The sequence below is a fragment of the Neolamprologus brichardi genome, chromosome 18, assembly GCF_056152115.1.
Source record: "Neolamprologus brichardi isolate AB-2024 chromosome 18, ASM5615211v1, whole genome shotgun sequence".
Classification (NCBI taxonomy): domain Eukaryota; kingdom Metazoa; phylum Chordata; class Actinopteri; order Cichliformes; family Cichlidae; genus Neolamprologus; species Neolamprologus brichardi.
The window spans coordinates 29,109,015-29,122,366 of NC_142121.1; the positions used below are offsets into that span (position 1 = coordinate 29,109,015).

The following is a 13,352-nucleotide window of genomic DNA, read 5'->3' on the forward strand; positions in this document are numbered from 1 at the left end:
GGAACAAGGCATTTTGTTTATTACAAGCTTTCTCTCGTTCTTTTCGTGCATTTTGGGTGGGATCATCCTGCAGTCTCCTGCGCCATTAAGGTCTTTCATTAAGGTCTCGCTTAAAGTGGAGGTTATCTTATTACGTTTTATTGTTTTAAAAAACAAACAAACAAACAAATAAAAAACTCATTCTGCACGAGACAAGTGGTTCATGAGTCCAAACCGTGATTCGAGTTGCACATCTCCTCTCATAATCCCGATGAAGCTTTCACATAAAGATGCGCAGGTTTGGTCCAGGTGACGAGCTGTGCGCGGTACTGCTCATTATATCTGTGGCTGTGGTCTGGATGGAGCTCCGTGACAGACCGTGCCGTACCGGTCCCTTCTGCAGCTGTGTGCATCGTTATGACATTCTCCTTGTCATAAGACAGCTCCACGGTTTCACGAAAGTAATTTAGTCATTTAGAAATCGTTTGTTCAAATTCCATTATGAACTCTGCAAGCATGTCACAGTACTGTCAGCTGGTGATTTTTGTGTGCAACCTGCTATTAAATGGCCGCTAAATGCTTATTACCGTTTAGTTGAGAGGCTGTACCTGAGGCGAATCAAACCTCAGTGCACTGTTCATTTAGCTGCTCCTGCAGGTCTGTAGCGGGCTGTGGCGACGCTGTCTGCTTGATACTGGGCCAGACTGGATTGCGGAATTAAAGTAGAGCGATCAGACCAGGTGCGCTATATACCAGCAGCAAACAAGGAGTTTCAATTAGCATTAAACACAAACTTAATTGTTCTCTAAGACTTGTATTAATTAAAACCGTCAGTGCACACATCCGGGTCACTTGGATGAAGTTCTTTTTAATGCAAGCCTTATTTCTGTATAAAATATGAAAATGTTCTTCTGTCAGCAGGAGTCCTTGGCCCAGTGCCTGATTTAAAGTGTTTAATGAGCAGAGTCGCAGACACTGAAAGACACCGATGTCCCATCTTGAATCTTTATCACTGCTGTATATTATACCAGTTCCCTCTTGCTTTTAAATCAGTTCATATTTTAGTTGCTTGGCAGGTAAAAAGTTGAAAAAGAAGAATTCCTAAAGTTCACTTTTTAGTTGAATCAAAACACACAAATGACCTTTGGGAAGACTTAAAAAACATTTGATGAAAATTTTGAGCTTTTCAGTTACAGAGACCACAAATTCTTTGTGCAGCTGCGAACGGAGCGAGTGTTCATGCTGCATGTCTGCGGTCAGCGGTCGCAGCCTTTCACTGATGAAGTTTGCAAGGGCTGATAAATCTGTTCTAAAACTTCTCTCTCACTCACTTCAACACATCTAATCTTCTGATGTTTAAAGGCCTGCTTTAAGCTGAGAAATGGCCACTGGAGCCAAACATTAGGTCCTCTGATACCTGCTGCAACTAAAGATTTCGGGCGTTTGATCTTATCTCGAATAGGATTACAGCTTGTTAGCCACCTATGTGAGAGTCCAGTTTCTGTGAAGCAAAAATCCCTCCCAGACAAAAGTCTGATTTCTACTTGAGAAACATTTGTGTTACATAATTTCCCATCCTTACTTTATGGTCATCCTGTGGCTCTGAGATCGTCACGCTTCTTTGTGGTCACTTTGTGCATTATGTGAGCACCGAAACCTTCCTATCCAGGCGACAAAGGAAGAAGCTAGACACGCAGCAAACAAGTCCAGCAGGGGTTTTAATCCCCTGTTTTTATCTGCTCTTTCACACCTTGATCTCTGGCTAACATTTACACGCAGTGCACACTAACTAAATTGCATTTTACTTTCCACAAAAGCCTCGTGAATCTGTCAGCCTTTTAAATTCAAAACAGGCTCTCGACTGGTACACTCGCTTCCTCTGGGATAAGTTGGCAATTTCCAAAACTTAATTTCTGTCTTATCATGGTGCAAAAAAGGCAACCTTCCAATCATTTTACAGTATCTGAGCGAGCTTTGATCGCATCCACCGTCTCGCTAACTCGAGTGTTAGACCAAGATTAAGCACCATCTGAAAATATGTAACACTGACCTCCACAAGGAGCCAATTTATTTAACATCTGACAAAAAAAACTGGGCTTCTACAAACTTAAATATTGCAGGGAGACAGAGAGTGTGTGTGTGTGTGTGAGGGAGAGAGAGAGAGAGAGAGAGAGAGAGAGAGAGAGAGAGAGAGAGAGAGAGAGAGAGAGAGAGAGGGAGATCTCACAGACATCATTAGAGCCTCCACTGGTTATGGATGAGTAATTCCTCAATGGCCTCATAACACCAGAATGAAAGAGTGAGGGAGGGCCAGAGAAAGGAAAAGTGAAATTGATTGTTTGGGTGAATTATGCCGGGTGCCGCTTTGACAAAGCGACAGTCTCTGTATTCGTTGAATCTCCGCGAAGCTTTTCTGAGTGATCAATGTTCCTTCAAATTAGAGGGCATCACTGTCAGTGACAGAACACATTGTTAGCGTGGCGTTAGCACGTCATATTCCTGCTCTCTCTTCACATCGATTTCTTCTTTCTGCTCACAGTCTTAGATGTTTGAATGACTGAACAATTGAAGATATATTGCACTGACTTTTGTGCCAAGAGCACCCACTGAACACAATTTGTGGCGACGCATGCATGCGCATGTGGTGTGTGTGTGTCTTTATCTGGACCTCCTCACCCACTGCCATCAGCCTCCTGGCATCCATTTAGCTGCTTCACCTCTTCTACCCGCCTCTTTGCATTTTCTTCTCTGTCTCGCTGAACTTTTAGTGTCTTCCATTATACTGAAGATGAACAGGACAGGATCTTTTTTTTCTGTCTCTGACAGCTCGTCTATGTCTTCCTGCATGCCTCCTTCTTCAAGCAGGCTCTGCACACAGTCGCTGGATTAACCTTGGACTGCTGGGGGCCACTCATCACATATTGGAGTCAGATTGCTTTCCCGCATACACTCACTCGCTGACCTGCGCACAGCAGCATCCCCGAAATAGGCGGGCAAACCGATGAGCGTGCACGTGGGGGGAAAGGAAAATGCACGAATATGTGCATCATGTTGGCGCGCACAACTCTTGGCCTGAGTGATGTTAATTTGTTAGGACGCTATGCAGAATTCTCAGTAGGGAGAAAGAAAGCAGAACAATGCTGCTCTGCCGTAAAGGTCAGAGCAAGCAAGCCGACTAATGAGCCACGGTAATAAATACTGAATTAAAGGTCTTGCATAGCAGAGACCCAAAAATATGTTTAGGAGGTGATGTGTGTCTGGTGTTCAGCATTCATTAGTGTGAATGATCATGTCCGTATGCTCTGACTTCTTATCCAAAGCGGGGAAAATCGAATAAGAGGTCCGCACGTTTGATGTCTTTTAGTAGACTCGGTGCGCATCGCGCTGGTTTCGCGGGATCTTCTGAATAAACACAGCTTTACTCAATCCTGTGTTTTTCATTCAAACCGTCTTTTCCTGGATATGCGGTATCAAAGGAGTGATGCAGAAGCAGATGCTTTCTAACAGAAAAGCAAGACAGAAGTGGCGGGTGAACGTCACACAGGCAGGAGAACAAAGACTGTTCCTTTATACATATAAATATTTATATATACATATAAATATATATATTTCAGATGTTATCACATCATAAGATGTTTCATTTTGGAATATTACATTCAGCTGATACATTTGATCCTGCCAGAGCAGTAAAAGATTGATGCGGGGTGATGTTTGATTTCAGATGCTATCAAAGTTATATCCAAAGATGTGTGGGTGTCTTTCATGATGATATTACATGGCCTCTAATAATGGATTTATTCATATAAAGAACCTTGCAAAGCAGAGACAGTGTTGTACTCATTGGGTAGGTGAAAGATGCAGGGGAGCTGCTGCTATAATCTAGTTTTCCCATTAAAAGCAATGAATTAAATCAACGACAACAGTTTCCATGAGCCTGAGACCAGAAGACTTCAGCAACATGATGCCAGTATTCAATTTTGGGTTAATTTTGAACCGTGGAAGAGATTTGCTAATTATTTTTTAGTAAATGTGAAGTTTGATTTATTGTGACAGTTCTTAAAAACTGCTTAAGTAATATTGGAGGAATTTATATTCAGCTGTTGTCTGGAAGATATACAATATGCACATGCTCACCAACCTGACCTGAGACTCATGACCACAGCCAATAAAGTATGTTGTTTAAGATGAAATGCTCTTCTCTTCAGCTAATCTAGCAGTGTATTATTTTCCTCATGCTATTAGGGATGCATCAGTACTGTACTCTGGATCAGGTTACAGTTATACTTCAGTCAATGAGCTTGTGAATAGCTTCAATGCTAAAATGTTAAATGTAATGGACACTATTGCTCCCTTTAAGGTGAAGGTTATCTCTGGAAGGAAAAAGTCTCCATGGAGGAACTCCACACTGGTGAAAAATGAATAAAGAGAGTGTCGGAAAGCTGAGCGCAGATGGAAAAAAACAAACCTCCAGGTTCATTATGACATCTATAAAGAGAAACTTCACAACAATAATTTACAACTGAGGAGTGCAAGGAGGTCCTACTTCTCTGACATCATCACCAAAAACAGTCATAATGCTCAGGTCTTATTTGCTACAGTTGACAGGCTAACAAACCCTCCTGTGTCAGTGGCGGCTGAACTTCATTCGACCATGGCCTGCAATGACTTTGCCAAATTCTTCACAGACAAAATCCAAAAGATTAGACAAACAATTGGTACATCAACAGCAGATTCAGGATATGTACTGTGTCCACCGAAAAACAGTTTAAACACCATGAAACAGTTTCACCCTATTAACAGCAAAGACCTGGAGGACATCTTAGGTCAACTGAACTCCTCCTCTTGCTGTTTAGATGTCCTGCCAACAAGTTTTTTCAAAAAGGTCTCAAAGACCTTGGAGTCAGACCTGTTACAGATCGTCAACTTTTCTTTAATGTCAGGTGTGTTTCCAGAATCACTAAAAACTGCTGTAATTAAACCTATACTGAAAAAGGACAATCTTGACAAGACACAAATGAACAACTACAGGCCGATCTCAAATCTCCCATTTTTAAGTAAGATCATTGAAAAAGCAGTTTCTCAATAGCTCAATTACTTCTTAACACAGAATAACTGCTATGATGCCTTCCAGTCAGGTTTTAGACAGAACCACAGCACTGAAACCGCTCTGACCAAAGTGTTTAATGACATATGTCTGAATACATCCATCCATCCATTCGCTTCCGCTTATCCTTTTCAGGGTCGCGGGGGGCGCTGGAGCCTATCCCAGCTGTCATAGGGCGAGAGGCGGGGTACACCCTGGACAGGTCGCCAGTCTGTCGCAGGGTGTCTGAATACAGACAGTGGAAAAATGTCAGTCTTAGTTTTACTGGATCTCAGTGCAGCATTTGATACAGTTGACTACAACATATTACTCAAACGACTGGAGAACTGGGCAGGTCTTTCAGGAACTGTACTAAACTGGTTCAAAACATACTTAGAAAACAGGAAATACTTTGTATCAATAGGTAACTTCACATCTGAGCAGACAAGTATCACATGTGGAGTTCCCCAAGGTTCCATCTTGGGACCCCTTCTGTTTAACATTTACATGCTTCCACTGGCACAGATTATAAAGAACAACAAAATAAACTATCACAGCTATGCAGATGACACACAAATATATCACAATGTCACCAGGAGACCAAGGCCCTGTACAGGCTCTTGGTAAATGCGTTGAGGAAATTAATGACTGGTTGTGCCACAATTTTCTCCAGCTAAACAAAAACAAAACTGAAGTAATAGTCTTTGGAGCCAAAGAAAAACGATTACAGGTCACCAAAGAACTTCAATCTATACACCTAAAAACCACAAAGCTGGTGAGAAATTTGGGTGTAGTGATGGATGCAGACCTAAACTTAGAAAAACACATTAAGACAATAACAAAATCAGCTTACTATCACCTCAAGAATATATCAAGGATAAAAGATCTGATGTCTCAACAGGACCTGGAAAAACTAGTCCATGCATTCATCTTTAGTAGGCTTGATTACTGTAACAGCATCTTTACAGGTCTACCTAAAAAATCAGTCAGACAACTACAGCTCATTCAGAACTCTGCTGCTCGAGTCCTCACTAAGACCAAAAAAGTGGACCACATCAGTCCAGCTCTGAGGTCTTTACACTGGCTGCCTGTCCGTCAGAGGAGACTTTAAACTTCTGATGCTGGTCTATAAAGCTCTGAATGGTTTAGGACCAAAATACATGACAAAGGTCATCTGGATCCATTTTTTTACCAGTTCCCAGAGTCAGAACCAGACACGGAGAAGCTGCATTCAGCTTTTATGCTCCATATATGTGGAACAAACTCCCGGAAAGCCTCAGATCAGCTGAAACACTCAGTTTATTTAAATCCAGGTTGAAGACTCACCTGTTCTCAGCTGCATTTGAATAAAACACCAAATCCACACTCTTTTACTTTTAAGCTTAAATTTTAAAACTTACTCTTTTTTTTCATTTTAAATCATGCTTTTTATTTGTTTCTGTTTTTTAATGTCTCCGTAAAGTACTTTGAATCACCTTGCTGTTGTGCTATATAACGAAACTTGCCTTGCCTTATACTGCTACATCAGGCTGCCAGCTCAGCTTTTAGTGCTGCCGCAGTCTCAGGTACATTCAAAACTAAAGACATTTCTTAAAGGTGACCCATTCTGCTGATTTACATTTTCATATTATTACTGTCAGACTCTATTGTATTTTAAACTTCACAGTTTAAAATTATTAATCTCATACTGGGTCTTTGTGAAGCACGTCAGCTCATCTAGTTTATTTTTTCGTTTCTCTCCCTTTAAGCCAACTTTTTTCTAATTGGCTATCCTTCACTAATAGAAGGTTTGAACAGCAGATGGGTTGGGCTGCTGTTCCTGAGATGACTGTATTCAGCACACCCCCTCTCTTTGGCATCATACAGAGAAAAGAACCGAATAAAACCATTTAAAGCAGAGTGCTTAAAGACATCTGAAGCCTGCACATATGCTGCACTCATTATATGAAACTCTAGCGATGGTTATCCAACCATTAACCATCCAAAACTGTAATGCTGTTTCGTTGTGGCTGTTCTTCTGTCATCTGTTCCCTTTATGTGGGGTTGCCACAGTGGATCATCTGCCTCCATCTCATCCTCTCCCTAGCATTCGTCTGTCACACCAACCTTCTGCACGTCCTCCTTCACTACATCTAGGAATCTTCTCTGCGGTCTTTCTCTTTTCCTGCTGCTTGGTAGCTCCATTTTCAACATCCTTTTGCCAATTTATCCACTCCCCCTCCTCTGCACATGTCCAAACCAGCTTAACGTTGCCTTTTTCCACACAGATCAACCTGAGCTGTTCCTCTGATGCACTCATTTCCAATCATGTCCATCATGGTCACTCATAATGAAAATCTTAATATGATCGACTCTGCCACCCCCCGTCTTTTGTCGGTGGCACCATTTTCAAATCTCATATCACAGCAGGTCTCACTACCATCTTGTAAACTTTCCTGACACTCTCGCCCACTCACTCCGCCCTGCCTGCGCACTCTTATTCACCCCTCTTGTGCAATGTCTGTTGTCTTAGGTGGTTGATTCCATGTATTTTGCTGCCTTTGCTCCTTGCAGCTTCACTGTTGCACCTGCTTCTCTCTCATTCTACTTTCCTCTTTTCTCCAGTGCATATCTCACACCTGAGAATACGCTTTTTTTTTTAGCAGCATGGCCACCAGCTGGCAGAATTAAAAAGAAGCTGCAATCTTGCTCAGTGAGAGTTTGTTTATTTGAAATAAACTCCTCTGCTGAAAATATGGAAGCCTTTACAATCACTATAATCACTATAATCACAAAAATTACATCTATTATATTGTTTCTCCTAAGCTGATGACTTGGGGGTCCGTGGTCCACAGCAGCAGAGAAAACACTATAACACAATTTGATGTGCAAACAACAATAAAATGAACCACATGAGTTCAAAAAACTTTTGTATTATCAGATTCTGCTTAACTGAAGTATCTTCTTTGCACATTTCATGGTCACTAAAAGACGAAGTTTCATCATTTTTTCATTGCCTTAAATAACGAGATGTTTATTTTCTTATCAGCAGTGAGACAATTATTTTTCTCACTGTCTTTAAAAATGTTTTGCACGTGATTATTACAAAAACACTCATCAGATATCACTATGATGTGTAATGCTTAAGATTTGGGAACTTTGCAGGTAATTCAGAAAATGCTTCCTTCTCATGTCACTGAATCATTCTGCACAGGAAAGGTCAAACATCTGAGGATGTCTGAGGAAAGACCGATTTAAACACATAAAGGAGTAGAAAAGGAGTTTTTTTTTGAAAGCGTTGCTACTGGACTACAGCAGATTTTACAGATCATACCCAGCTATAAACACGACCGCTTTAGATCTCAGCTGAAAAATGACAGTAGCCCGTCCACCTGCTGTGGGAGGACGGTGTTACCAGGCTTTCATATCAAACTCACAGAAAAAAAAGAGGGAGAGAGAGTAACAGATTTGGCTTAAATTAAAAAAACAACTGGAATTTTTTTTTTTAGGTTTGGTTCTTATGAGCCAGCCCAGATCAAACAGAAACATAAGTGGACTGTTGTAAAACTGTTGACTTTAGAATATTGCTGTAACAGAGCTAATAAAAGCCCTGAGCTAACAGTCTGTGCAGGACAAACCACATTGAGTTTAATATCTGGGGGTAAACAGACAAGCACAACACACTGTACCACAAAGACTGTGTAGTCAAGTCAATGTATTTGGACAAACAAGACAAAAATACTCAAAGTTTTCAACTACAGAACTAAACTTTGTTTCCATTCTGCTGACTTAGTTTTCTCTACCTAACCTCATGCACAGTTTATTTTTTTTAAATACAGCTAAAATAACAATAATAATTAAAAGTGGTCATTAAGGATGGCCCAGTGAACAGGATAACAAGACTAAAATTATGTTGTGTATTGAACAGTCACATACATATATATGAAAATGGTTTCTGAGATTTCTGTCTTGTGCTTTGCTGCATTGAGACACTGTGGGTAGTGCCGCTGTTTAGAATGTGCAGTGTGGGTTTGCTGCAGGCTCCAGACTATAAATATAAGATGATTTCTTTTGCTATAGTTTTCTACGCTGTGATAAACTTTAAAGCTCACTTTAGCTGCACTTGTGAGGTCAGGACGTCTTTGGGAGGCTTTATATCACAGTGACTGTGCATGTTTTTCTCACTAGAGAAGAAAAACATTTGGACAGGCGGTACACTTCAGTCTGTATTTTATGATCCCATTAAAGGTGAAATATTATATTCAAGCTTACAACAGGAGCACACTGAACAAGCAGTCTGTAGTCTTGCTGTATGTCTGTGCGTGTGCGTCACACTTACGTTTCAGATCACGAAATATAATTTAATATTTGACAAATAGAAGCTGAGTACGTACACTCGGAATACAGGGAATACCCTGCAGGAATGAGCAGGAAACAAACAAGCAGACTACACAGTACAACACAACAAACAGAAGCAAACTGAAGGTTTAAATACACAAGAGCTAATGAAGGAAAAGGAAAGAAGTCATTGCCGTTTATTAGTATTTAAAGGTTTACAAAACCATTTCTAAAGTTTGGGACTCCAGTGGACCACGGTCCACAAATGGAGAAAACTCAGGATAGCAGTGAACCTTCCCCAACCTTCCCAGCCTACCAAAATTACTCCAAGAGTGCATCGATGACTCATCCACGAGGCCACAAAAGAATCCAAAACAACATCTAAACTTCTGTAGGGCTCACTTCTCTCAGTTAAGGCCAGAGTTCATGATTCAACAAAAAGAAAGAGACTGGGCAAAAATGGCATCCATGGAGAGTTTAAAGGAGAAAACCACTGTTGACCAAAAAGGACACAAAGGCTCGTCTCACATTTGCACAAACGTCTTGATGATCCCCAAAACTTTCTTGAAAATATTCTGTGGACTGAGGAGAAAAATGTTGAACTTTCACCATCTGGTGTAAAACTAACACAGCATTTCATTAAAGAAACACCATCTGAAAAGTCAAATATGGTGATGCTAGTGTGATGGTCTGGGGCTGCTTCTGGGTGACTTGCTTTAAATGATGGGACCATGAATTCTGCTCACTGCAAAGATTGGGGCGATCGTGGCTCAAGAGTTGGGAGTTCGCCTTGTAATCGGAAGGTTGCTGGTTCGAGCCCCAGCTTGGACAGTCTCGGTCGTTGTGTCCTTGGGCAAGACACTTCACCCGTTGCCTACTGGTGGTGGTCAGAGGGCCCGGTGGCGCCAGTGTCCGGCAGCCTCGCTTCTGTCAGTGCGCCCCATGGTGTGTGTGAATGGGTGGATGACTGGATGTGTAAAGGTCCTTAGGGACTAGTAAAGTGCTATACAAATACAGACCATTTACCATAGAGAATATCCAGCCATCGGTTCATTTCCAGAGCAGCAGAGTAATGATCCGAAACACAGCAGCAAGTCCACCTTTGAATCTCTCAAAAAAAGAGAAAAACAAAGAACAAAAGCAAAATGAAGGTTGTGAAGTGGCCTTGTCAAAATCCCAACTCAAGTCAGATTCAGATGCTTATGGATGACCTTAAACACGCTGTTAAAAAAAGTCTCCAGTGTGGCTGAACTGAAGAACAGTGGATCAAAATTCTTACACAGCGATGTGGAAGACTCACTCCCAGTTATCACAAACTCTTGATTGCAGTTCTTGCTGCCATGGGTGGCACAAGCATTTACTAGATTACGTTTCACACAGGGTCAGGTAGGTTTGGAAACTTTTTCCCTTACTAAACGAAATCCTAATTTAAAAACTGCATTATATATTTACTCTGGTTATCTTTGTTTAATTAACATCAAACTAACTAAAATGACTTTAATGGTCTGAATAGTAAGGGGGAAATACCATATGTGTCTGTATAATGCCTACCTTTGTATTTCTGTGCTCTAGGCATTGTGTCCCTCATCTCTCTGGCTGTCCTCTCCTATGAGCGCTACAGCACTATGATGGCTCCCACTGAGGCGGACTTCTCCAACTACCGTAAAATCTCCCTTGGCATCATCATGTCCTGGGCGTACTCACTTATCTGGACCCTGCCGCCGCTCTTTGGCTGGAGCCACTACGGCCCAGAGGGACCTGGGACCACCTGCTCTGTCGATTGGACAGCCAAGACAGCGAATAACATCTCTTACATCATATGTCTGTTTATATTCTGCCTCATCGTGCCCTTCCTGGTGATTGTGTTCTGCTACGGAAAGCTACTGTCTGCCATCAGACAGGTGAGTCAATATGGGGATGGAGGAGACTTTCAGTCACCTTGCAGGACTTGCACAGGACTTGTCCTTTTTGTGTGGAAAAATCCCTTCAGATCAGCTGAAATACTCAGACTAGCCTCGCTGGCACCTACAAACATACCATGTGGGTAATCACGATATGATTGGCTGACTTAAATAAGCAAGCAGTTGAACAGCCGGACCTAATAAAGTGGCTGGTGGGTGTATATCAGCTGGACATTTGGGCGAATGTTTTTCTAACATATGTCAGTGTTGTGCTTGCAGCTTATAGAGTGGTAACATTACTCATATGTGACTCAGCAGATGCTCTCAGTGTAAAGAGTGAAATGAAATCCTGTCTACACCTCAAGACACCCAATATTATAGTAAATCAAACGGGCAATGTGAAAAAGCACAAAGCAAATATAGAGATTCAAAGTCTTCCCAGCTTTACTTAGAACAGCAAAATCACAGGTCACTGATTCAGAATCATTTCCAGAGCTGCATAAAGCACATCAGAGCTACTTTAACAGTGAATGAAAAAGAAAGAAAAAAATCTTTGAAAACCATACAGAACAGTGATTCAACCATTTCTGTTTTCTGGCAGTTAAAGCAATAGTTTACAGTTTGAATAACCTTTCTCCAGTGATGTGAACCAGTGAACCAAAACCTACAGCTGGTTTATATACTCTTTTCTATAGCAGAGCTAATTGTGGTTTGGAACCTCAAACTGGTGAAACGTTACATTGAAATGACCATCGGTAAGTGCGTGCCTGTCTTTGGGCCACAGGACAGCTGCACACACACCAAACGTACACACGCACACACACACACATCTTTTAGTTTCCACCGTTATCTGCATCAGCCTAAAAGCACAGAGACTTTTAAAGTAATGGTCTCTACACAGGGTTTGTGTATCACATTATTTTTGCTTGTCTTTCCAGGTAGTTTGAATTAGCATCCTGAGTAATGTTGTCAGTTGCTGGTCGCAATAAAGAGCCAAATTTACATAACGTGAATTTACATAAGTGCTTAACAACTGAAAATAAAGCGTACAAGGCTGCGGTAGCCCGAGCATAACAGATTAGTTATTACTATAAAATGACTTTAGGTGAACAATGTCTGTGAATGATGGCACGATCCGCTTGTTCCTGTTTGTTTTTGCTTCGTTTTGTCCGTGCTGAAGAAAGTCTCTGGGCCTCAGTCTCCGTTATTCTATGGAGACAAGTTGAAATGTTGTCTGACACGCGACAGGTAATCCTGCTCTTTCTAGGACTACATACACTCATACTTGTATTGATTAGTGTCCCTGACACTGACAGTTTCTTAATGAAATCACAAGTGGTGATTGTGGACTAAGTGTTTTTCAGGAAGAAACATGTCCTTGTATGCAACAGGCCACTTCTTCACACTGCCCTCTGTTCTATGGATAGTCAATATCACTTTGCTGTGAATTACACTGGACATGTCTTTGGTCACCACATTTACACAGTGACACATCACAAAAAGATGCTTGTAGTGGACCTGCTGGTGTCACACTGACACACACTTGTTAAGTGAATAGACTGTATATAAAAGATAGCATTGGCTTAACTGCTCTGCATTGGGTTACCTGGTAGCAATTAGAAATGGTAATAATAATAATAATAATCATCATCATCATCCTCATCTTACTCTAATAGTTATAGTGTATATACACGTGTCTATTCCTATTATTCATTCTGCATTAAACCAAACAAATGATTAATAAATAGATGTATTTATACATAAAGAAAAAAGAATATGATAAATTAACATACGTTTCTTTCTTTTAATACATAAGTGAAGAACCACAGGTCTGACAAAAACAGCCCATAGGGTGTTTTTTTGCAAGGAACATCACCACTACTACTACTACTACTAGTAATAATAATAATAACAACAATAATAATAATAAAAAGAATGATAATACGTGTGAATGTGAGTGTGAATGGTTGCCTGTCTCTATGTGTTAGCCCTGCAACAGACTGGTGACCTGTCCAGGGTGTACCCTGCCTCTTGCCCTATGGTAGCTGGGATAGACTCCCCCCCTCCCTCGC

The 13,352-nt window shown here is 41.1% G+C and overlaps 1 protein-coding gene across 1 annotated transcript in view; it reads left to right on the forward strand.

Moving 5' to 3' along the window:
- Window positions 1-13,352, forward strand: part of tmtopsa (teleost multiple tissue opsin a) — a 62,544-nt gene that overhangs the window by 779 nt on the left and 48,413 nt on the right. Inside the window, exon 2 of the mRNA XM_006786943.3 lies at window positions 10,952-11,280. Coding sequence (XP_006787006.1) covers window positions 10,952-11,280 — 329 coding nt within the window. The remainder of the gene's footprint in view (window positions 1-10,951; window positions 11,281-13,352) is intronic.